Source organism: Dipodomys merriami, unplaced genomic scaffold, assembly GCF_024711535.1.
Source record: "Dipodomys merriami isolate MVZ:Mamm:240054 unplaced genomic scaffold, mDipMer1.0.p SCAF_1, whole genome shotgun sequence".
In the NCBI taxonomy this organism is placed as follows: Eukaryota; Metazoa; Chordata; class Mammalia; order Rodentia; family Heteromyidae; genus Dipodomys; species Dipodomys merriami.
The window spans coordinates 41785403-41811198 of record NW_027202270.1 but is presented as its reverse complement, the minus strand read 5'-3'; the positions used below and the strand labels follow the sequence as shown (position 1 = coordinate 41811198).

The 25796-nt window shown below is 42.7% G+C and overlaps 1 protein-coding gene across 1 annotated transcript; it reads right to left on the bottom strand.

Annotated features, from left to right (window-relative positions):
- Positions 1-1369: 1369 nt before the first annotated feature.
- On the bottom strand, positions 1370-19928 carry Chrna1 (cholinergic receptor nicotinic alpha 1 subunit). The gene is made up of 10 exons (XM_070032441.1): positions 19870-19928; positions 18859-18980; positions 11992-12137; positions 11822-11866; positions 10050-10159; positions 7899-8094; positions 7167-7404; positions 3466-3689; positions 2081-2320; positions 1370-1770 (listed from the first exon to the last, which is right to left on the bottom strand). Exons 2-10 carry the CDS (start codon positions 18899-18901, stop codon positions 1639-1641), a joined length of 1374 nt encoding a protein of 457 aa, XP_069888542.1. The 5' UTR covers positions 18902-18980; positions 19870-19928; the 3' UTR covers positions 1370-1638.
- Between the last annotated feature and the right edge of the window lie 5868 nt (positions 19929-25796).

The following is a 25796-nucleotide window of genomic DNA, read 5'->3' as shown; positions in this document are numbered from 1 at the left end:
TCATGCAACTTCCTGCTCTCTTGAGCTGTTGCGGGTCAGAGGTGTATCTGTCACTCCCAGGCCTTTTCTGACTCATGTCATTTCTCGTTCTGGGGTAAACTATGAAGGACTGAAGTTCACCATGGAGGAAGGAAGTCGTTTTTTTCTTTTTTGATTCTTCAGAATTTTACAAGTCGCGATGATGTGTTCATAGGCGTCCGGTAGAAGACAGACCCCAAACATGATTGGTGTAAGGATAGAGGCAGGAAATTTAATTGGGGAAGCAGAAAGATGGTTGTCACTAAAACTAAAACTCTGAAAAGCACAGACCAGAGGTTATATATTGGCCTAGCTCAAGCTAGGAGAGACCAAGAGAGCAAGTAAGCAGAGGGCTGATCCAGAGAGAGTTGTTTTGGAAGTTCAAGGTCTGGGTTCAAATCTCAGTTCTACATCTAGCTTGAGCAAAGAACTTAACCTCTTTGAAATTGGTTGTCCTCATTTGTAAAATAGGGATGGTGTAAAAAATTCCAGGATGCTATAAAACCACATAGGTAAGATGGTCCCCATAGTTCCCATGCTCCCACTTTGATATTATTATGGCCTGTTTTCCTCTAAACTCTGAGAATAAAACCCAGGGATGGGGCTGGGAAGTTGGCTCAGTGGTAGAGTGCTTGCCTTGCAGGCCTGAGGCCCTGGGTTCAATTCCTCAGCACCACATAAGCAAAAAGAAAAAACCCGGAAGTGGCGCTGTGACTCAAGTGGTAGAGCGCTAGCCTTGAGCTGAAGAGCTGAGGGACAGCGCCCAAGCCCAGAGTTCAGGCCCCACGACCAGACCCCCCTCCCTCCCCCCCCAAAAAAAACCAGGGATTCTGTTAAATTTGTAAACTTAAGGCTCAGGTGTTGCTCAGTAGTATAGAACTACCTAAGAAACCTTTCCCCAACTCTTAGTTCAACATATGTCTTTTGATATTATTTGCATTTTAGTGGTGATTCTGAAAATTTTCTATTTCTTGTTTACTGTTTCCTCTCTGTCCAAATCAAAGGCTTTATATTTTTAGATAGATGGAACTTTCCAAGAAAGTTGCAAAACTGGGTCTTTCTTGAAAAAAAATAACAAAAAACAAAATAGCAGTTAGCCGGGAGCTACTCAGGAGGCTGAGATCTGAGGATCATGGTTCAAAACCATCCCTGGCAGGAAAGTCTGTGAGACTTTACCTCCAGTTTACCACCAAAAATGTGAAAGTAAGCTCTGGCTCCAGTGACAGAGCACCAGCTTTAAGCAGAAAAGCTAAGAAAGAGAGACAAGGCCCTAAGTTCAAGCCCCAGCATTGGCACCAAAAAACAAGTAACAACAAAAACTAGCAATGACAAACACAAGAAAAAACCTTGGTTTTTCAGGCAAACTTCTTCTACATGCCATTTTTTTTAAAGATCCAGTTTCATTTACCAAAGGGTTCATTCCCCAGGAAAGCATAGCAAGGCTGAAAGGCGATGTGAGGGAGGCTAAATCCTTATGTAAACATAAATTATCACCATAACGATAACTACAGAAAATCACAGGATTGATAAATGAGAGTGTATGGAAGTAGACAAGCCCTTCTTTGCGCACCTCCCAGTGCTCTGGCTGGTCCTGGAGCAGAGCTTAGGCTCCACTTCTACTCATCCTTGCTGATTCAGTTCAATGAGCCGGCCTGCAAACACAGCCAGGGTTCCAATGAGACAGACGAGCATGAAGACTCCAAGGAGAATGTGGTCCATTACCATTGCGACATACTTCCACTCCTCAGAGGCCTGGGAGAGAGGAGAGAGTGACACAGAGTTCCCTCTAAAGCAGGTATAGGACTCAAAGCATTCATGCCACCCATCTTCCATGGGCCATTCAGTCTGTACACCTCAAAGCTTTCAACATCCCTGACCTGGCATATGATCTCTAACCTAATCGGTTAGTAAGATGGCCTACAGATGATCACCAGGAACATCTCATGTCAGTAGTTATGGGTTGAATGCCAACCGATCCATGGAGCCAAACCCATCCATCCATCCACACTCATGCATTTGATCGCTGAAAACTAGAAGCAAGTATTGCAAACACAAAGCTTACATTATTGGACTCTTGGTCTGACTTCATGGTCTCTGCGATGTATTTGACACCTTCAATGGCACTTTTCACCTCAGGGTGTTTGATCAGTGGAGAATGGAAGCCCATAGGTGGAGGCCCAGGCTTCCCAGAAATGTCAGAAATATCGATGTCTTCAGTGAAAATTTTTTTCTCTTGTTTGTCTCTCGATGGTCTTTTCATTGTGGAGAAAAACATGACATTCGGGATAGTGTCGATAAAAACCTAACAAAAGGCAGCCATGATATGAGAATTATTGTCAATACATGCAAGTATCAAACTCAGTCTTTGAATTAGCAGTGTGGTCCTGGGCAAATAAAATCCTTCATACACATTCCAAGGCCTGTCTAGTTACTGTGGTAGTGATGATTCTGTAATGCAAGAAGTTCACCACTGGAGGGAGCCTGTGTGCAGTCACCCATTCCACAAGGTCCTGACAATGTATTCTCAGAATTCTGTATCTAGGGGATGGAGGCCCTTCTGCCTCCTCAAACATATAAACTTTCACCCCACAAAGTAGCTAGACAAACTTTTCTGTTTCTTGTTCCTGAAGAAACAGCAGCAGAAGTATTTCTAGAAGGCATCCTACATTCTTCATATAACAAGGATTGATAATCTCTTCTAAAGACAGTAGTTGCTTTTCAAATTCCTGACATGAAGAGCCTACACTTTTATGCCTTTGAAGTTTTAACAAACTGGCCTATTTTGGGCAGCAGATGAAGCTCAATAGTAGAACACTTGCCTAGCATGTGCTAAGTCCTGGGTTCAAACCTTAACACTACCAAAAACATTTTTAAGAACTTATTTGAAATGTTAACACTTGTTTTTCAGTCCAATAATGTAAATATTTGAGACACAATTCCTCACTTTTGACATTCTTTCCTTAAGCTCCTCCTCTGCCTCTAGTCTTACTCAGTTCTTGATAGATGATTTTACCAGCAACAATAAACCAGTCCATTCATAAATTGGAAGACACAATCAGAAACCTTAAGCATGTCACAGGGTGTGTGTGTGTGTGTGTGTGTGTGAGAGAGAGAGAGAGAGAGAGAGAGAGAGAGAGAGAGAGAGAGAGAGAGAGAGAGAGAGAGAGAGAGAGAGAGAGAGAGAGAGAGAGAGAGAGAGAGGTATTCCTCTTGAATTAAAGGGATTTTGTAAACTTGAATTTGGAGTGGGTTGGTTAGTTCTATTTTTCTTCTCCCTCTGGGAAGGGTACATGGATTGTCTCTACAGAGAAGTCAAGGAAACGCCCCAATTTCTGGCAGCTCAGAAAGGACTTGTAGTTCTAAATATGCGCAGGTGTTGGCAAGAAGCCCCCTAGTGAGGGGGAGAGGAACCCCATGAGTGTCTCCCTGGGTGAAGTTGGCACTCACCTTCCGCACCCACTCGGGCATGATGTGGGTGCTGGGAGAGCGGTGGTGTGTGTTGATGACAATGACGGTGATGATGATGGACGCGATGACGAACACCATGGTGAACAACATGTATTTCCCAATCAAGGGCACGGCACTGGAGGTGGAGGGGATAAGCTCCACAATGACCAGGAGGAACACAGTCAAGGACAGTAAGACGGAGATGCTCAGCGTCATCTTCTCCCCTAGGAAGACAACAAAGAGAAATACAACAAACCCATCCACAAGGGGCTGACTTCTCCATCCTACAGCCCCAGGGCCTCCAAACATGACTGTGTAAGGGCCTTTAAAGAGATCATTAAAGTAGAATGAGGTCAACTCAATATGGCAGGTGTTCTTATAAGGGGAGCTGGACGTGAGGTCACAGGGAGACAATGGGCATCTGCAAGCCTAGGAGTGAGGCCTCAGATGAGGCCAATTCCACCAACACCTAAATCCCAGCCTTCCAGCCCCCCAGACTGTGGGAAAAATAGATTCCTGTTGTTTAAACCATCCAGTGTATGGTACTCTGTACTGCAGCCCTGGCAAACTCTAGACATACCATACACACCCAAGAGTCAAGGACTGTGATCAGCATAGTTGCAAATGATTGTTCTGGGGAATTTTTCCCCCCTGGAGAGTTTCCTCTGTGACTGCCGCACCCTAACTCTAGTGACCATGACAAGCGGTGAGCATTTCCATTAGAGGTTGCCAAGAAGCAGGTAGGGACTTATGTCAGGCCCTCAAATTTTGTTTCTTTGTGGAGGTCAGAGAACCAAGAAGGGCTCTTGTTGGCAAGCTGGAACCAGACTGGCAGCTTTCTTTTTGTCTTTTTTCTTTTGTCTGGCAGCAGAAGGAACATCAAAAAACTGAACTGTAGTCTGATCTATTTGTTACCCAGCCAGAAGTCTCTGTATAGTTCTGCCAGTGTGGTTGTAAGCTGCAAGACAAGGAAAAGGACCACACCTGCAAGGTCTTGGTGGTGTCTCTATATATCCTCAGTGACCTGATCTCCCTGCTCCCTTCCTCTCACTTCCATCTAAGAAGCCATCATTTCACTCCTGGAGATGTTTTGTTTTTCATATTAGCAGAGTAGAGATCTCCTTGCCCCTATCCCTTTTGCCTTTCAAGCTTTGAGTCTCAGAAGTCCCGGTCAGGCAAATGTGGCATCAGGAAGGTCAAGGATAGGTGGCTTTGGCTTCTCTTCATGGCATCTGACCACTTTAAAAGCAGTAGAGGACCTGTGGGAAGGACTGTCTTTGTGATTGTCTCGCTGCTGGTTTTTCTGGAAAACCCTAGCATTGCCCTGCCAGCATTCCAACGCTGGATGCTTCCAGTAGGCCCTCTGCTTCTATGGATTCTGCATCTAGAAAGCCAAACAAGCTTGGATAAAAACATATGTAGGAAAATATAGGCTTGTGGTTTAGTTCAGTGGTAGCATACTTGCCTCACAAGTACAAAGACTTGGGTTTGATCCTCAGCATGCAAAAATACAAACAAAAAGTTGCAACTATATTGAACATGTAGACTTTATTCTTGTCACTATTGCCTAACAGTGTAGTATAATAGAGAACTCACATTGTATTTGGTTTTATAAGTAACCTAGGAATGATTTAAAGTATATGAAAGAACATGCATAGGTTATTGCAAATACTCTGTGTGTGTGTGTGCATGTGTGTGTGTGTGTGTATGTGTGTGTGTGCATGCGTGTGTGCATGCTTGCTCATGTGGGCCAGACCTGAGGCTTGAACTCAGGCACTATCCCTTAGCTTTTTTGCTCAAGGTTGGCACTCTACCAGCTTGAGCCACAGCTCCACTTTTGACTTTTTGGTGGTTCGTTGCAAATAAGATCTCATGGGCTTTTATACCTGGGCTGGATCTGAACTGCAATCCTTAGATCTCAGCCTTCTGGATCGCTAAGATTATGGGCATGAGCCACCAGTGCCCAGCTTACTATGCCATTTTATATCAAAGACATGAGCAAACATGGATTTAGGTAACTACAAGATTCCTGGAACCAATCCCCTATGAAGACTGAAGGACCTTGTATAAACACAGAGGACAGAATAGATGGAAGCAAGAATTGGTTAGTTTTTTTCTGGTGAGCAGGACAGCCTTCAAAACTGAAAAAGAGGGGCTGGGAAGGTGGCTCAATGGTAGAGTGCTTGCCTTGTATGCATGAGGCCCTGGGTTCGATTCCTCAGCACCACATAAGCAGAAAAAGCTGGAAGTGGCACTGTGGCTTTAGTGGTAGCACGCTTCATCCTTGAGCTGAAGAGCTAAGGGACAGCGCCCAGGCCCAGAGTTCAGGCCCCATGACTGACAAAAAAGAAAAAAGAAAAAAAAGAAAAACTGAAAAAGAAATCTGAATTTGAAAAATAAAATAGTTTTCAGGTTACATATAATTTGATTAATAACAAGAGTAACAGTAGCTAGCATTTACTAAACTTAGTATAGTTCATTGTCCTAAATATTTTTCAAGTAGACATTATTTAGTATTTATAGACATTAATTTGTTTCTGTATTGCCTGGCAGTGTTTTCTCAATTTACTTTCTGGAGCTTTGTTTGGTTAGGAGGTTGAAAAGATATTTACTCGTACTCATTTGTTTAAAATGGCTACAGGCTGAGGTGGGTGATCCCGAGTTCCTATTCAGCTTGGCAACACAGACTGAATAAAAAAATAAACTTGAAAAATTAAAAAGTTAAAATGAGTACAGCACTTCCTCCAGTAGGGGGAGCACTTGCCACCTTTACTGTACTGAGCTGTCTGCTCCATCTTTTCTATTTTTTCCACTCTTAACTATGAACTGTTCATGAGCAGGGACTTGTTCACAGATGTATGTGTGTGTCCTTTGGCCTTTTTGTCTTATTGCTGGCGTCTGATGAAATTATATCACAGATGTGATTATTCAGTAAAAGGTAAGTAAGTTGTCCAGGCTGATAACTAAGAAAGAATTGCCTCTTGGGAAGTGCAGTCTCCTGTATAAGATGCTGCCATCTGGAAAGCAGCTCTGCAGAAGCTACTGAAATGGTGCGTAATGAGTGAAGGAGCAAGACCTAGAGTAGTTGGTATACGGAATGACATCACAAGGGATATCTTTGTCACACCCAGCCACATGGTTGTGTGTGAAGCACATGGTTGGTGTTGAGCAGAAGTATTTGTGTGTATGGATGTGCCAGTACTGAGACTTGAACATAAAAGCCTCATGTTCTCCCTTAGTTTTTCACGTAAGGCTGGTACTCTACCACTTAGGCCACACCTCCACTTCCAGCTTTTTTGGTGGTTAGCTGGACATAAGAATCTCTTGGATTTGTTTGCCCAGGATGGCTTTGAACCTCATTCCTCAGATCTCAGCCTCCTGAGTCGCTAGGATTACAGGTATGAGCTACTGGTACCTGGCTGAGTGAATATATTGATGAACATCTTCCTTTAACTCGACTAAGCTAGGGATGTGCTCCTTTGTGATTATGCCCATCTCTCTTTGCTCTGGACATCTGCCCAGCTGTGCGCGCTCTCCACAATCACTTTCCACTCCACCTGGCTGCCCGGCACGTGTGTCCTCTCAGTGACGGTGACTTGTGTCTCTGCACCTCTGTTTGTTAGCACATGATTATTTCTGGCTTTTCCTAAAATAGCAGCATATGCTCCATCAGCAGCTGCTGCCATGGCAACTGCACCCACCTGAGTCTGTGGGCAGGTAGAACACAAGACTGGTTAGGAAGGAGAAGAGCAGGCAGGGAATGATGACGTTGACAATGAAGTAGAGAGGCAGGCGCTGCATGACGAAGTGGTAGGTGATGTCTAGGTATGGGGTGTTGGGGCAGCAGGAATAGAACACCCAGTGCTTCCAGCCCCGGGCCTCCTTGATCACCCATTCTCCGCTCTCCATGAAGTTGCTCAGATCTGGCTGGTCACTTTCCTGAGAAAGGAAAAGATGCTTAGAGACACCCCCCCCTCCCCGCCAAACAGCATGCTGGGGAAGGCAGGGATCTGTAGGCAGCAGCAGAAGTGACCTCCAGAGGCAACAGCCTCTAGGTCTGAGGGCCATGTACCCAGGGCCATGTACCCACTTTTGCTAGGGTCTTAAATTGCTTTCCTAAAGCATAAGGGGGGTTGGATTTGTGGAATTCTTCTATTTAGTTCTGGGAACTTTGAAATATGGGTGCCTTATTCTCCTGCTCCTTGCTCTCCCCGATGATGGGGGAAGTCAGAATTCTTGAGGCAGTGTTAGGCACAGAGAATTCATTTAAGCCTTAGTTCTCAAAAGCCTTCTCCAATTATTGTTAACCCTCCAACTAGATGACTCACTAGTTCTAATTGGTACTGAGAGCCTGTGAATACCCAAGGGCAGAGTGGGAAACTTGGATCACACTTTTCCTGAACCCAGGATCCTCATAAGAGGTCATGACCTACCGGGTTGATTGTCACCACAGAGCCATCATAGGACCAGGTGCCCAGCTTCATGCTGCAGTTCTGCTCATCAAAGGGAAAGTGGGTGACAATGATCTCACAGTAGCTTTTAAAGATGGCTGGAGGTGTCCACGTGATATGGCCTGTGTAGTCCAGCAGCACTTTGGTGAACTTGACAATGGCAAAGTCACCATTTGCACTACAATTGGGATAAGAGAAGAAAATGGCTCCAAGTGACAGATGAGCCCCCCATTCTGCTTGGAGATGTTAATAGGAGACAGCTGCTAATTATTCAGGTGCTAATTATGGAAGCTTTCTCTGGGGATGGTTGCTTTTTCATCTATGGAAAGTTGCCCAGATTTGTCTTATAACAAGAATCATTGGACTACTTGTTAAAAAAATACCTTCCTGAGCACTAGGAAGCCTTGAGTCAGAATATCTGGGGAAGAAAGTGAGATGCGACAGGTTTAAGGAAACAAGGGCCTATGCATCTCAGGTTTTCCCAGTCCTCTGTGGTATTTGTGGTGTTAATTTCCATCTACCCCCCTACCAATAAACTTTGAGAATTAACTGGGAAACCAAGAAATTTTAAATAAACCATCCATTGTTTCCTTACTATGACACACAGGCTAGGAAATGGATCTATTGCTGTGTGTGTGTGTGTGTGTGTGTGTGTGTACGCTCATGCATTTGCGTGTGTGTGCATGCATGCATGAACCAACCCTAGGACTTGAACTCAAGGCCTAGGTGCTATGCTTGAGCATCTTTTATTCAAGGTTAGCACTCTACCACTTCAGTCATAACTCTATTTCTGATTTTTGGCGGTTAATTGGAGATAAGAGATTCACAGACTTTCCTGCCTCAGCTGACGTTAGACCGAGATCATCAGATCTCAGCATTCTGAGTAGCTGGGATTACAGGTGTGAGCCATCATCACCCAGCTTCATTGCCGTTTTTTGTTTGTTTTGTTTTTGCCAGTCCTGGGTTTGAACTTAGGGTCTGGGCACTGTCCCTGAGCTTCTTTTGCTCAAGGCTAGTACTCTACCACTTGAGCTACAGGACCACTTCCGGCTTTTTCTGTTTATGTGGTACTGAGGAATCGAATCTAGGGCTTCATGCATGCTAGGCAAGCACTCTGCCACTAAGCCATATTCCCAGCCCTGCTTTATTGCCTTTTTAAGAACCATTTAGAGCTGGGCATGGTGATACATATCTGTAATTCCAGAATAAGGTAAGAGGATAGTGAGTTCAAGGATAGCCTGGGCTACACTGTAAAACATCCAGGCCAGCCAGGTACTCGTGGCCTACACCTGTAATCTTAACTACTCAGAAGGCTGAGATCTGAGGATCTTGGTTCTAGACCAACCAGAGCAGGAAAGTCTGTGAGACTCTTATCTCCAATTAAGCACTAAAAAAGCTGGAAGTGGAACTGTAGCTCAAGTGGTAGAGTGCCAGCCAAGAGTTCAAGCCCCAGGACTGGTGTGTGTGTATGTGTGTGTGTGTGTGTGTGTGTGTGCGCGCGCACGCACTCCGGTGCGCATGCGTGCACACACACACACACACACACACACTCACACTCATGCCCCTCCAGGCCAGTATAAGGCTCCTGACTAGAAAGGATGCTCTTTGAAATTTATATTCCCTGACAAATGAAAGGTGTATGATAATGAGCATGTCATTAAATCAAGTGCCTTAGATCCCATTCTAATTTCATAACATGCCTTCTGTCACAGGGCCCAGAAGATGGGCAAGGCGGGCATCCGGGCATCAGTATCAGATGACGTTCAGGATGTGATGAGTCAGAACTCTGGGTTTAGACCCATTTGGTAGGGAGGAAATATAATTCCAAGGAACTCAGGGATAGGAAGTTTGGGTACCTTGGAGGGTTGCCACATACTCCTCAGGAGTTCTCAGGAATTAAATGTCCCCCACCCACAGCCCTGATTCAATTTGGCTCCGATCATTGTTTCTATTCATAACATGAGACACCATATGGCAGCTCTCGCCTGTCAATGTGGCTTTGGTTTTTAAGGGTTATTTAATGTTAACAGTGGTGAGAGGCATGCAGACTCCCCCTTCCCCCCCGCCCTTGCCCAGGACACTTGTCTCCACCTGCCTCCACCAGAAACCTCTCCTGCCCGGGGCTCTGCTCACTTGTTGTAGAGAACGAAGTCTGGCCGCCAGATCTTTTCTGAGGGAATGTGAATTTTTTTCACACCACCGTAGTCATCTGGATTCCATTTTAGATTGTAATCCACCCATTGCTAGAAACAAAGACACGCAGCTAATTATAAAGCCAAAAACATTTTTCAAAAAAATCTAAGGGGATCAAGAGCCCCTGTGGACATGGAAATTCAGCTACTGGTAGAAATTGTGCTTCAGAAAGGAATTTTTTTTTAGAAAGGAATTTTTGATTCATAATTGTGTCTGCTTTTGTAAATAGTAACAGCAAACCTATAGTGTTGGTTATGCTTAGTTACCATTGTAAGCTCTTCATTATCTCTTGTAGTCCTCATTATAATCCTTGGAGATAAAAATGACTACTGAGTTGGGCAAGGTGGCTTTCACCTAGAATTCTAGGTGCTCAGGGGGTAGAGATTGGGGAGGATTGAGATCCAAGGCCAGACTGGGCAAAAGCTCAAAAGACTCTCTCTCAAAAACATGCCAGGTACAGACGCATAGTACATGCCTGCAGTCCCAGCCACTTGGGAGGCAGAGGCAAGAGGATTGGAGCCTGAGCCAAGGTAAGCAAAAGTATAAGACCCTATCTGAAAAATATAGCAAAAAAGGGGAGGGGCATGGCTCAAACGGAACAAGCACTTCAGGCACAGGCCCTGAGCACAAACCCCAATATTGCCAAAAATTAGACAAAAGGAGTGATAATTGACCTTGTGTACAGCTGAAGGAACAAGGTCACACTCCAGTGCCACACCAGCTGGGAGGTGGCAGATCTACCAGGCCACATATGACACCTTCAGGTCAGAACAACCCTAGCGTGGTCACTTGGCTCATGCACTAATATAAATCTTAAAAGCATTACATTTTTTCCTACATTATAAAATGCTGCAAATTTGGTGCTAATCTATACTTCAACATATGACCATATTGAAATTAGGGTCTTTTCAGAGAAATTAAGTTAAAACAAGAGCATTAAGGTAGGTCCTAATCCAACAGGACTGGTGTCCTTATAGAAACAATGATGAGCCAGGTGCCCGAGGCTCACGCCTATAATCCTAGCTACTCAGGAGGCTGAGATCTGAGGATCACAGTTCAAAGCCAGTCCAGACAGGAAAGTCTGTGAGACTCTTATCTCCAATAAACCATTAGAAAACCAGAAGTGGCGTTCTGTGGCTCAAGCAGTAGAGCGCTCGTTTTGAGTTGAAGAGCACAGGGACAGCACCCAAGCCCAGATTTCAAGCCCCACAACTGACTAAAAACAAAAACAACAACAACAACAACAATAAAAAACAATGATGAGTGATACTTTTCTCTTGTTGAAGCTACCAGTGGCTGCCTTAGCAAAGCAATATGCACAAGAAGCTCAATGTAATAAAAACAAAACAAAAACCAGACAAGATCTATATTCCCATGTATATGGGAATATGTGTGTATATATATATATGTATATGTATACACACATACACATATACATATAAATATACACATATACATATACATGTGTATTATACACATATATACTCCCATATATGTGTATATGTGTTTATATATGGGAGTATATATGTGTATATATATATATATATATATGGAGTATATGGGATATGTATATATAGTGTGTATATATATATATATATATGAGATCTATACTCTATATATCTCTTATTCTGTTACCTAAATTAATGTCATCAGGGTCCAGGTTTGATTTCAGGGTGAATCAAAACATTGGTGCAATTACCTCACTGAATTACCTGTTTCAGACGTACATTGGTTGTCACAATCTGATTTACTTCATCCTGAAAACAAGAAAAGGTCCGCTCTGTAAAAGGTGGAGGACAGAGATGAAGGCAGAATCCCCTGGTAGGACTGGGGACGGGGGTGGGGGGAAGGTGTGCCTTGGAAGCCCCAGGGCTTGTCTTACCACACTGATGAGCTGTATCAGCTGCAGGCCCACGGTGACCTCCACAGCCTGGCGGTGGTCCTCCACTGGCCGTACCACGCTGCTGTAGTCTTTAAATAGCTTTGCCACCAGACGGGTCTCATGTTCAGAGCCCAGGATGAGGCCAGCTGGACAGCAAATGATATATACTCTGTCAGACTCTGCCCCTCCACCAACCCCAGCACCAAGACTGAAGGCACGCAGGGCCTCTGGGGAGGGCTGTCTTGTGTTGCCTTATTGCTTGAGGTCCCTTTCCAAGCACAGTTGCTTGGCTGCTTCCTTTCCAGGCTGCAGTGGGGGTGAACTATACCAGATTATCACAACATTTGTCCTTTAGACAGGTGACATTCTTTAATACAGCCCCCGGCTACAAGTGTGCCAAGATCATGCACATGAGAAAGATCCATTGAAAAGCCAGCATCTGTGTTCCAGAGTGTGGTCATGGTGGTAATGGACTCATTTCATGACACTGTGAACAGGGAAAACGGGTTGCTGGCTCACTCCTCTTAGGATGGCCTTGTTAACACAATAGAAAATAAAATGCTGGTGGGGTGTAAGAAGCTGGATCCTAGCTTTGTACCATGATCCTCAGATCTCAGCCTCCTGATCAACTAGGATTACAGGCACAAGCCACCAGCATCTGGTGATTTTGCTCATTTTTAAATGAGGGTTTTTTTTATTATGATATATGTGCATAAGTGAATATCTATATGTCTGCAAGTATATATAGGGGAATTGATTCATTTGTATGATATTTATCAATCAAAATGATTTCCTTTTTGATATACTCCAGATTATTGACTTTTTCCTTTATGATTATTTTAATGTCTACATACATACACACACACACACACACACACACACACACACACACACTTCTTCAAACTTACAAAGCTATTTTTATGCTTGCTTTAAAAAAAATGTAGTTTCAGCTTTTTACTGTCTCTAACCCCCTATTGTGTTAAATTCCCTTTATGCTACAATGTCCATAATGAGTGCACTTTTAATTGTTGTAAAATATTGAATTGTGTGCAAAAGAAAAAAAGAAGCTGGATCCTCATCTGTTGCTGATAGAAATATAAAGGGGCAGTCCTTCAACAAGATAAGCTGTTCCCAGTAATTGACCCAGTAATTCCACCCTCAGGTGCACACCTGAATGAAGAACAGCGCTATTTAAAATAATCAGAAGGAGGAGACAAAAGTGACTAGCAGACAAGCAGAAAAGGTCAAAGCTATGTACATATGACCATATAAGAAGATGCTAAGCAAAATGAACCCTAAGCGAGGGACATAAGAGGTTTTATCTTTGTTGCTGTTCTTCTTAATGTACTTACAATATACTATGTGATTTTTTTTTGTTTCTTTTGTACGTTGTTCCCCTATGGTATAACCCCTGTTTTCACTGTATTTGATTCCGGTGCCCTGCATCTTGTATATACATTTTTCTAATTTGGGGAGGGGAAGGGAAATAACAAAATGCTGAAATAAGGATATGGGATGACCCATTGTAACAATGAGATGTACAAGACACTATGTTGAAAACGAACTTTACTTTTTTTGGGGGGGAGGGAAGAGCTGGGGAGGTGGAGAGGAAAGGGATGGTAGAGGAAAAGCAAAGGAGGGGGTAACAATGCTCAGTAGGAAATTGACTCATTACCTTGCTCATGTAACTGTAACCTCTCTGTACAATATCTTTACAATAAAAAAATAAAAAAAAACCTATCTCAGAGTTTTCTTGAAATAAAAAGTATGTCCTTTTTTAAAAAAATGCCTAGCAGCAAATAAGTGGATGAATAAATTATGGTATTTCCAAACAATGCAATATTGCTCAGCATAAGAAAGAATAAAGCACTGATACATGCCCTGACATTCGCAGACCTTGAAAACATAATAATGAAAAGCAACAGAGCCCATGGTGCTAACTCCATTTATATGAGACACTGAACAGATAAACCCATAGAGAAAGGAAGAGGGGTTGCTAGGGATGGGGGGTGGAGGTGGGTGGAAGGCAGGCTACCCAGGCCTTCCTTCTGGGAAGGCTAGCACTCTTGAGCTGCAGCACCACTTCTAGTTTTTAATGGTTAATTGTGGACTTTATAGGCTGGCTTTAAGCCATGATCTGTAGATCTCAACCTCCTGCGTAGCTAGGATTACAGGAATGAGCCACCAGTGTCCAGCTTGTAATAAGCATTTTACTGCATGTATCTATCAGTAGTGATTTGTGGTAAAATGCCCATTACATATAATTTACCATTTTAATCATGTTAAAACTCACCATTAGAAGGTGAAACTCGAGTTTTGTTGACCTGGGTTTGAAGCTCCTGTTCAGAGCATGAGAAACTCCAACAGCTCTTCAGGATACAGAGTGGTACCATCAAATATTCTCCATACAGCCCTTTTCTGGTCAGCATGTACTGGGTCAGAGGATAGAAACCATCCTTCTGTGGTTCCCATCCCAGCCCCAACATGTGCCAACCCTCTTATGCTGGTGAGACTAGCAGATGTTCTCAACTCATGGGATATAGGCCTGGCTCAAGGTCATACAGCCAGAAGGGCAGAGCTTGGATTCTCATGTTGTGTGCTGCTCCTGCACCAGCTCTTAATTTCACCAGTGTGGCATGGGCTGGCCTGGAACCTCACAACTACACATACCCTTATCCTAGGAGAAAAATCTGTCCCAAATTCCAAGAAGTGCCTTACGAAGGCTCTGTGTAATTCAAGCCTGGCAGGGATTGAGGTCTGCCTGTTTGGAGTAGTAGACAAATGATCACAGGAAGCTGACACATGATCCATTTGTTCTGACCCATGTAACCAGATCTCTCCTTTCCGCAGGGCATTGCTGAGACTGCCATAATTCTCTGTGGGCCAAGACAACTCTGAACATTGAACCAGCCAGACACTTCCCTTTTCTGCTCAGTATCTATCACCTTGGAAACAGATTATCATTTATTTCTTTATTATTTTGTCTTTTGGTCTTAAGCTTGGAAGAGTTTGTAAATACATAATTATAAAGTAGAAAGTGATTTTTTTTATTAACCAACAAAACCAATAGCCAACCCAATGATTTGTTATATTCCAGACACTCTTACATGAGCTTTATATAACTAACTCAATCCTCCAAACCAGGTGAGGTAGGGGCTGTTTTTGCCCTTGCTTTACCAATGAGGAAACTGAGAGAATAAGTAACTTTCCTAGGTTCTGCAAGTGGTGGGGCCAGGATTCAATTAGGGTTCCTTACCTACAGTTTTGGATCTGTGTAAAGTAACCAGTGATATAGGTAGTAAACAGATACATTTCTATCCCCTCAAAGTATACCTTTTGGTTACCCCCTCAGGGCCTGAATAAGTATTTATAATTGTATTAACTTCTTGGATCCTTACACTGATGCTCTGTGATTATTTTTCACCCCTGCTTCATATATGAGAAAACGGAAGTTTGGATTGCTGTGTGAGCACTCATGGCGGTTCCCTATCTAGTTAAGTTTGGGTTCCACAGAGACAGTTTATCTACTCTCCAAAGACCAAAGAAACATTTCCATTCAGATTTTTTTTTAAATACTGGGGTTTGAACTCAGGGCCATGAACTTGAGAATGCTTTATACTTGAGCCATGCTCCTAGTACTTGGTCCATACCCCAATGTCTTTGCTTTCCATTTGTTTTTCAGATAAAAGTGTCACCCTACATTTGCCTAGGTAGGCCTCAAACTATGATCCTTTTACTTCTGCCTCATAAATAGCTAGTATTACAAGTATACCAAACCACATCCAGCTCTATTCAGAGTTTTGAAGCTTTCAAGATAGCTTAAACATTGTTACCTTTATGACTCTTGACCTAATTCACCTCTTTGTTTCTAGTGTCCCAAGTGTTCTGAGACCCAAAGCTTCCAATGATGCTAAAAGGGTCCAAATATGCAGAGGTTAAACATAGGACCTTCCTATTTATTCGATGATCCTTCAAAGACCCAGGTTTTGTTCTGAACCACTGGGATAGAGCAATCTTCTTTCTTTTACACTTTGTCCATTCTGGCTGCAGTGGGTTTTCACAAAGAGACTGGGACCTGGAGTTGGTACCTAAATGCCTTGACTGTTGGTATTGCCCTGTGTTTATTTTGTCAGTTGTAGGACTTGAACTTAGGGCCTGGGCACTGTTCCTGACTCTTTTGCTCAAGGCTAGTATCACTTTTAACCATAGCTCTACTTCTGGTTTTCTTAATTGGAGATAAGAGGCTCACAGACTTTCCTATCTGGGCTGACTTTGAGCCACCATCCTCAGATCTCAGCCTCCTGAGTAGTTAGGATTACAGGTGTGAGCTACCAGTGCCCAGTTTGTTCTGTGGTTTTTAATGACAGGAAGAACTTACTGAGAAGCAATGAATATATATAAAAAGATACTAGAAAGCAATGAATAAATACTAGAAAGCATAAAAGTTCTTAGGTGAATCTGAGGACCACTGAGGAGAAGGGGAAACCTGGAGGAACTGATCAAAACTGACCATCCTCTCCCACCGTAGCCAATAACCAGGTGCCAGTTCCTTCTATGAAGAATTTCTGAGGTGACATTGCTCAAGGTGCAGTGTATTCAGAAATGTCTTTTGTTAAATAACTCCTTTGTAAAACTACTTAAAGACAATAATACTACTGCTACTACTAGTAATAGTAATAATAACAATAATAATAGGAAGAGGAGGAGGAGGAGGAAGAAGAAGAAGAGGAGGAGGAGGAGGAGGAGGAGGAGGAGGAGGAGGAGGAAGAAGAAGAAGAAGAAGAAGAAGAAGAAGAAGAAGAAGAAGAAGAAGAAGAAGAAGAAGAAGAAGAAGAAGAAGAAGAAGAAGAAGAAGAATTATTATTTCCAAGTAGATCTCCATTTCTTAGATTGGTTTCATTGATGTAGAATGAGGCGATAGAAGACTTCCAAAGGCAGAATTGTAAGGTTCAAACTCCAAGTTGGTCTGGAGTGTTGAACTAATTCTCCATAGGTTCAGTGAATCACAGTAAATGACTTTCATTAAAAGCCAGGATTCAAATAAACAGATAAATCATGTTAAAATCTCCTCTTTTAACAAAATTATATTGGTGATCGCTATTTGGATAGTGGTAACATTATTCATTTATTAAATATATGGTGAGCATTTATTGCATGTGAACATTGCTTTAGGAACTTTGAGATATTTGTAAGTGAGCCTGGCACAGGTCTCTATTCCATGGGCATTGACCTGACACTCACATAAAGAATTATAAACATGCTAATGCTGGCAAGTAAGTACTTGGGATTCTGGAGGTGGAAGGAGGAAAAGATTGGAAGAAAGAGCTATATGAGTAACATGGTGATCATTAGGTATCTCCCAACACAGAAAAAAGTGGACTGATTGTGAATGAATGAGAATTTGCCCATAAAGGATTCACTGCAAATAGGGTAATTTAGCCACAATTTCAAAGTGTCCAAACGGCTGGTCCAAACTGGAGATCTGAAGTTTTTATATGGTATGGCCAGAAGGAAATTTGATATGTGACAAGTCAGTCACCTTGTGTAATTCTCGCCTCAACCCAAAGCTGTGTCACTTGCACCTTGGTGATGTAGGTTGTTTTTTGACTGTGCATGTAACAAACCAAGTCTCCACATTGCAAATTTTATAAACTAGGTGACCTTGGGAAGGTCAGTTCATATCATTCAACCTGTTTCATTTCAGTAAGAAGTTGAGGAAGTTAGACTGATATAGCTCTAAATTTCAGTAAGCCACTTATAGGAACCAACACCAGCAAACTGTAGGTTTGATCAAAACACATAACACATTCTTCTCTTAATAGCTAAACATACATTTGTTGGCTTAACAGGTCTCTTAAGTTGTTTTTATTATTTTTTTCTTAAGTTGTTTTTAAAAGAAGCTTATCACTTAAGAATTGACATCAAGTATGATATTTCACACACACACACACACACACACACACACACACACATATCCTACCCCCACATCACACCATACCATCTTGGTTGGGTCAAAGATATAATTGATATGAGTTGAAACTCTGCTATTGAAAAAAAATTATTGAAGGTCTGTGTTTGTCAAAGCAATATTAGGGCTATCAGTACGTTCTTTTTCAGTTGGAATGATATAGCTGGTAAACTTTTATATGAAACAATCAGCAAACATCTCCTAGTTCCCTCTTTGGGAAGTTTAGGATAGTGTTTCTGCTGCTGTATACTGACGCATTCCAGAGCAGTACACAGGTTAAGAACTGTGAAAGGTTCTGTAGTTTCAACTTAAACCCACCCCACATATAGTAGCATCACTAAAATAAGAAAAAAGTAGGCAGGAATGCATTTATATGAACTTTTTTTACCTTCAGAAGTTAAAAATTATACAATATTTCATCTGTATGGATTTAGTTACAATTACAAATAGGTTTCTCTTTCCACTACATGCAGTTGTCGCTCAATCCTCTTCATTAGCAGAATTCTGGAACAGCAAAAGGCTTTGTCAGCTCCATTAATTGTGATTATAAGTTGCTGCTTAAATTCCCTGCAGCAGCTGAAATATGAAGGCAGCTCTAGGGTTCTCTAGTGGTCTGCCAGTGGCCCAGATTCTACAAGTGGCACTAAGGAGCCATGGATAGACCTGGCAGTCTACCTTGGAGCCTTTGACCAGGAAGCTCCCACTTTAACTGGGGAACACAAACTAAAAATCATTATTCAAAAATCCAACCAAGTCCTCATCAGGAATAAAACTGGCAAAGGAGCCTCTGCCAGGCTGGGGAAGGCCCTGCTGTCAGAATCCCAGCAAAGATGCCTTGGTTTGAGAGGGTCTCTAGTGCTCCATCTCAAATGGAAGTCCCTGCCATCTACATCACTTACCTGAGCAGAGGCCAAGGAGCAGGAGCAGCGGCTGGGGCTCCATGGGCTGTGGGCGCTGCTGTAGACCTGGAGCTGCACAATGCTTGTTCTGCTCCCTGGCACTGTGGCTAGACGCTTGGCTGCTAGAAGGGTTGGAAAGCTAGCTGACGATTCAGTGGAGCTATTGTCTTACACCACCTGTTTGCAGCCATGACAGCTGCACTGCCCACAGCCCAGCAGCCCAGGGAGACGCCAGTGCCTTACCCTGCTGCAGGTGTGGCTCACTTTGCAAGTCGCCATGCTGTCACAAGCTCCATGTGAGCTGCACTGTATGTTAAACCTATCACAAGTCATGTGTGTGTGTGTGTGTGTGTGTGTGTGTGTGTGTGTGTGTGTGTGTGTGTGTGTGAATAACCACCTCTGTTTGTGTAACCCAGGACCTTATCTGTGCACTGATTCAATTAGGATTACTTAGTCTGAGTAGACATCAGCTGTTTGTGTAAGCATCGTAAATCACACATGTCTACATTCTCCAAATGTAAAAAATGCATTTGCTCTGGCTCATGGTTGAGCAGGGTGTACCTGGAGCTTCTGTGACCGCATGAATTTGAGAAGAGTGTGGTTGGTGTTGAATCTTTTGCTGGAGAGTTCCATGAGTTCATTAGATCTGGTTTTTATTTTATTTTATTTTTTGGTCCGGTTGTGGGGCCTGAACTCTAGACCTAGGCGCTGTCCCTCAGCTCTTCAGCTCAAGGTTAGCGCTCTACCACTTGAGCCACAGCGCCACTTCTGGCTTTTTTGCTTATGTGGTGCTGAGGAATTGAACCCAGGGCCTCATGCATGCAAGGCAAGCGCTCTACCACTGAGCCACCTTCCCAGCCCTAGATCTGGTTTTTAACAATAGCTTCGTCCATGAAACCGGCTTCCTTAGCCCTCCCCCTCCCCCCCCCCCCCCAGTGACTGTTCCCGCACCTGCCTGGGGGTAGGCAGGACCTAGCCTATGAGAGCTATAAGCTGGACCATGTTGCCTACCTCCTGTGGCTGTTACTCCAGTAGCGAGCTCTGCCCTGGCAGGCCCAGCTCCAGTTGTTCCCTGTTCCCACTTCCGGCCGCCCATTCTCTGCCTACTCTCGCTTGGGGAAGCAAAGAGCAGAGTGGTTCAGCATACCAAGGCCTTTGTTTAAAAATTGTTAAAAAAAAAAAAAAAAAAAACCCAGTAGCTAGCAATTGTTCAGACCCTATACTGAGCTTCTGTGCAGGGTGGAGGTGGGTTCATAGCAGGAAACAGTTATTTAAAGACTCACCGCCTGTTCCTCCTGTACCTCCTTCCCAGAATGAAGGGGGTAAGGAAGGTTTCTCAACTCAAATCCGGAGGACAGCATCCTGACAAACCTCCCTGTGCTAGTGGGTTCAAACAAATAATTATAGAAGGGTTTTGGAGGGTAGAAATGTTAAACCCAGATTATTGGCATTTGTCTGTTTAAATTCAGGACATCAGTTTACTGCTAAAAACAATTGGTTCTCACCTTTCTATAGATTAGCCAGGAAGGGGCTGGGAAGGTGGCTCGGTGGCTCAGTGGTAGAGCGCTTGCCTTGTAAGCCTGAGGCCCTGGGTTCGATTCCTCAGCACCACATAAACAAAAGGAAAAAAGCTGGAAGTGGTGGTAGAGCGCTAGCCTTGAGCTGAAGAGCTGAGGGACAAGCCCAGCCCCAGAGTTCAGGCCCCATGACCAGACCCCCCCCCCCAAAAAAAAAAAGATTTAGCCAGGAAATACATTTTTCCTACCTTCACACCAGCCCCTTTCGTCTACATGGAATCATGTGATTGAGTTCTGGTCAGCGACAATGTCGGGGATGATTTCCTTGGACCCTTTTACAAGAGCTTGTTCATGCCCTTTCAGCATTCTGATTGGCTGGAATGGACATGGCCCCCAGGGTAGCCTGGGAAAGTATATTCTCAGGATGGCTTTTTTGGAGACATCTTGGATCCTTAAGCGACTGCCTGGAGGAGGGCATCCCACTGAGCACAACTTCATGAGCAAGAAGCCAGCAACCACTGTATGTAGCCACAGGAATTCTGGGCTCTTGTTATCATGAATACAAAATTTAGCCTTTTGCTCTGGGATCCTTGGTTAAAAATAAACTCTAAAATATGCAGCATTATAGAAGGCAAGAGCATAGACACTGGAGGCTGTTTGATGACCTACTTTACATAGTAGCAAATTATTTGGTAAAACCCTGGTCTTCAATTACCACTTGGCGAATGTGGGTCTACTGGACCTTGTGCTAGTAGAAGAGGGTGGCATGGTGATTGTTAATTCTTACTGGCTTTGTGGGTACAAGCAAGAGTTGGTACAGGGCAAGAACTAATCCGTTCTAAATCTAGAAATTTGTAGTCTTCTGCTTCTACTAAAGAGTAGACGATAACATGGAAATAAAGGTTTTTAAGCAACAATAGCTTGCTAAAATTTCTTACTAAACATGGCTGAGGTGTAGCTCAGTGGTATAATTCTTGCTTAGCATATGTGAGGGTCTAGGATCCATTTCCAGCAATGCTAGAAAAAAGTAATTTTTTCCCAGTGTATTTTGCTACATGTCAAACATTGTTCTAAGTATCTAGGGTTCATTATGAACAAAAACAGGTAAGAATCCTATTCAGGAAAAACACATTCTAATTGGAGGGAATGGATGGATTGATCTAATGTCTAAGCCATCAGTGATGGTAGATTGGTACAGAAAGAAGCCCAGTCAAAGAGGTGAAAAGTCACTGGATTTGGGTTTGGGAAATATTCCCTTAACACCAGAGCTAGCAGGATTTTATAAAGGATGAATCTGGGTTGTGAGAAAAAGAGGCATTTGTGATGATTTTTACTTTCTTGGTTTGAGCATTAGGAAAGATTTAAGTCCCAACAAGTAGAATAAAAAAATAAAACAATTGGAAGCCAGGGATTTGTGGCTCTTTCGCTTAAAAAAAAAAGTTCTTTTATCCGGGTACTAATGGTTCATGTCTGTAATCCTAACTACTCAGGAGGCTGAGATCTGAGAATTGTAGTTGGAAGCAGGGCAGGAAAGTCTGTGAGACTCTTATCTTCAATTAGTTTACACCCCCCCCAAAAAAAGCTGGAAGTGGAGCTGTGGCTCAAGTGGTAGAGTGCTAGCCTTGAGCAAAAAGCTCAGGGTCAGCACCTAGGCTTTGAGTTTGAATACCATGACCTGCACCCAGAAAATAAAAGTAAAACAATTTGAGAGAGAGAGAGAGAGAGAGAGGAAAAACAGTTGGAGGAAACAGGTATAAAATAGAGAGGTCAGCAGCTCTTCCATTCTCCTAGGGCCATAATACATTTATAATGTCCTTTAGAATCAGAGTGAGGAATGGATTTATGAGTCAGCTTAGGAGACTGAAGCTACCGGAAATGTCAGTACAAAAGGTCAAAGGAATGAACGTAGGCAGGAAGAGAACGAGCATTAAAAGGTTGGGAAGAGGAGGATGCAGCAGAGAAAGCAGTAAGACAAGAGAGCCAAGAAGGGGACAGTTCTGGAAGCTTGGAGAAAGACCAGTGAAGGAGGGGGTGATCCACTGTGTAACTTGCTACTGATGGAGCCCAGGAAACAAAGATATAAATGACTTGTGGAGGTTAGCAACATGGAGGTCCTAATAGGCATGAAACCATGCATGAAAAGAGGTGGCAGCTGGTGGGAAAGTAGAGACTGAAGAATTTTTTTCAGGATCCCAGTGGCTACCAATCCCAACTACTAAAGAGAATGAGACCTGAGGATCCCTCGCTGGAAACCAGACTGGAAAAGACAAATTCAGGATGCTTATCTATAACTAGCAAAAAGCCAGAAGTGGAGGGGTGGCTCAAGTGGCAAAGCACCAACCTTGAGTGAAAAAACTAAGCAAGAGCATGAGGCTTTGAGTTCAAGCCCCACTATTGGCTCACACAAATATTTTTTTTTCTGTCTTTTTGGTGATGGGAGACATAACAGTGTACTTGGGTGATGATTATAATAAGCCAGCAGTAATGATTTAAAAAATGAGCAGGAATCCTGAGTCAGGAAAAAACAAGAAAAACACTCACAAAAATGTCCCCCAAAATGAAATCTCTACTTTTCTATAATTTGCAAACTATAAAGTAAATATATTCCTAGTCAATAATGTTTCTTCACATTTTCATTTTTAATGGCTGCAAGATATTTTTTTTGAGGGTACCATATTTTGTTTACCCATCTTCTCATTATTGGCTACTTGATTGGTTTCCTTTTTTATTTTTTTGTACTAGTTTTCACTCAAATGGCACTCTACCGCTAGAGACACACCTCCAGTTCTGGCTTTTTTGCTGGTTAATTGGAGATGAGTTGCTTGGACTCGTCTGGCTGGGCTGGCTATGAACTGTGATCCTCAGGTCTCAGTCTCTTGGGTAGACAGGGTTACATGCATAAGCCACCAACACCTGGTGGTTTCCTTTTTTATATTTTATTTTTTATAAACAGTCACTTCATGGACATCCTTTTCCACTCAAGTGAGGCTGCTTTTCTGATGCTCTCAGGATATATTCCTAAAAGTGGAAACAAAATGAAAATACTTAAATGACTTTAATGCATAGCAATCCAAATCTCTATTTAGAAACAACCCAAATCACATATGCCTAATCTTACTACATCTATGTTCCTCTATTTCTAGCACCTTGTGCAAATCTGTTTGTCTCCCACTAAGCTGCAAAGCAGGAGGGCATTGATGGCCCCAAGCTTTTGGCCCACAGCCTGCCACATGTAGGCATTCAGTAAATCACCATTGCTGAGGTAAATGAATGAGTGAGTGGAGGTAACACTTCATTCAAGACTAGGGTAGATCATATACTATATAGTATCTTTTGGGGAGAGTTTGAGAAGGTGTGACTATAAGTCCCAATGTTATAACTTGAGAATAGCCTTATATTAAGGTTACTTAATATAATGAACAAGTGAAGGTGTCACCATCTTGTGTAGCTTGATGCATGGAATACCTGTGGTTCCTCCTTCCCAAGGTTACTTTAGAGAAAATTCTAAGTCCAGTCCACTCATGGGTGGAGCACCCAAAAGCAGCTGGGATGTTCCTTAGTCCCAGCTTTACTTGTGCAGAGTGCTGCTGTCCAGTGGCCAGCAGGTGGCAACAAACAATTATTAAAGTGCCAGGGAAGCATTTGAGGCCTCTTTGGACAGAGTGGCCGTCAGGTTGGGATCCCACCTGCTGTCACTTGGGCCCTTCCTGTGTCTGAGACGTGCTTAGAAAGCCGGGCCCGTGGCCTTGTCCTAGAAGCCAGGCTGCTTGGTCACATTTCCAGGGACCCCCAGAAGAGCAGCTCCTTTTCTGAGGAGTCCAGAAGTGGGACCAGATCTCAGCTCATACCTAGCTCTGCTTCTCCATTTTACAGTTTACAGTCCCAAGGACAGGTCAGGGCCTACATATAATGGCCTTGAAGATCCTGACGTTCTCAGGATGACACATTTTACCCAGGTCACACCAGGTTTGCCTCAGTTGTCTGAAATAGTATCTTTTTAATTCTATTTTGTTTCATTTTGCTTTCAGACAAGGTCTTGCTATGTAGTCCAGGTTGGTCTTGATCTCACAGTCTTTCTCTTCTGCTGGGGTTTCCAGACAGGCTGGTTGAATAGAAAGAGGAGCCTGTGTTTGTTATCTGTTACATAACTGAACTTCAGTCTTTGCTGTGATTTGGAACAGTCAAGGCCGAGAATATTTTTTCAACTTCCATTTTGTCAGCTGCCTGGATTTCTATTCTGAGAGGTGCTAACTGTTAAACATTGTTATTCACTTGTGTTCCCTAAATAACTTTTAATTAGCATTAATGTGGATCAAGAATGTTTTACTGTTGACATTATGACAACGTTTATCAAAAATATAATTAATGAAGAATTCAGTTCAGAAAAAAACCTACACCAATATTGCAGTATTTTATATCTATCTCAGCAGACACAGATACTTCAAAATGTTTAATTTTGTTTGTGAAATATTTTTCTGAAAGCAAAAATTACATTTGTAAAAAGGTCATGTAAGCCAGGTGCCAGTAGCTCACACTTGTAATCCTAGTTACTCTGGATCTGAGAATTCTATTTGAAAGCCAGATCAAGCAAGAACGTCTGAGAGACTATTATCTCTAATTAACCACCAAAGAGCTGGAAGTAGAGCTGTGGCTCAAGTGTCAGCTCTGAATGAAAAAGCTATGCCCCTGAGTTCAAGCCCCAGTAGGGCATACATACATGCAAGTCATTTAATCCTTTATTTTCACCCTTTTATGCATTGTTCACAGTGGGATTTTCCAGTGATCTTCCAGTGCAATTAATTGCATTGTGCAAGAAAAAAATGGAATTTGTGTCTTTGTAACCTGTGTTCTTCATTGTATTCATTGCATATCTAGATGCAGTAGGCAATGTTCTTTACACTTCAGAGGACAGAATATTGTCAGGGCTGTCATTACAGAAAACAGTTAATACAAGAAATGAAAAAATATTTCTGGAGTTTTTTTTTAAATGGACTCTCCCTTTCTCCTCCTCTGTCTTTTAGTACAATGATGCTAGTTATCCACTAACCAACAGGGTATAGTTTTACTAAAGAAATGCATGTCTCTTTAGCAAAAAAAAAAAAAAGACAAATATCAAAGAGATAGTAATCTGGGGAACAGCCCAAGGCATGAATCCTTTTGAATCAAAATCTGGCAAAGATCAAAGAACGTTAGTCAAATGTTTAGGAATACACTGTGCAGCATGCTAGTGAGAATGCCACCCAGGATGACCACCTGAGCAAGCTCTCATCCAGTCTTAGACCTGCAGAAGAATGAATGCACCAGCTGGTTCCTTTAGAGAAAGCTAACTATAAATTTCACAAGTGCTGTGATCAACTATGACACTGTATACATTCACATTTGCATCATTTTCTAAAGTCTAAAGTAGCTGGGTCTTGGGAC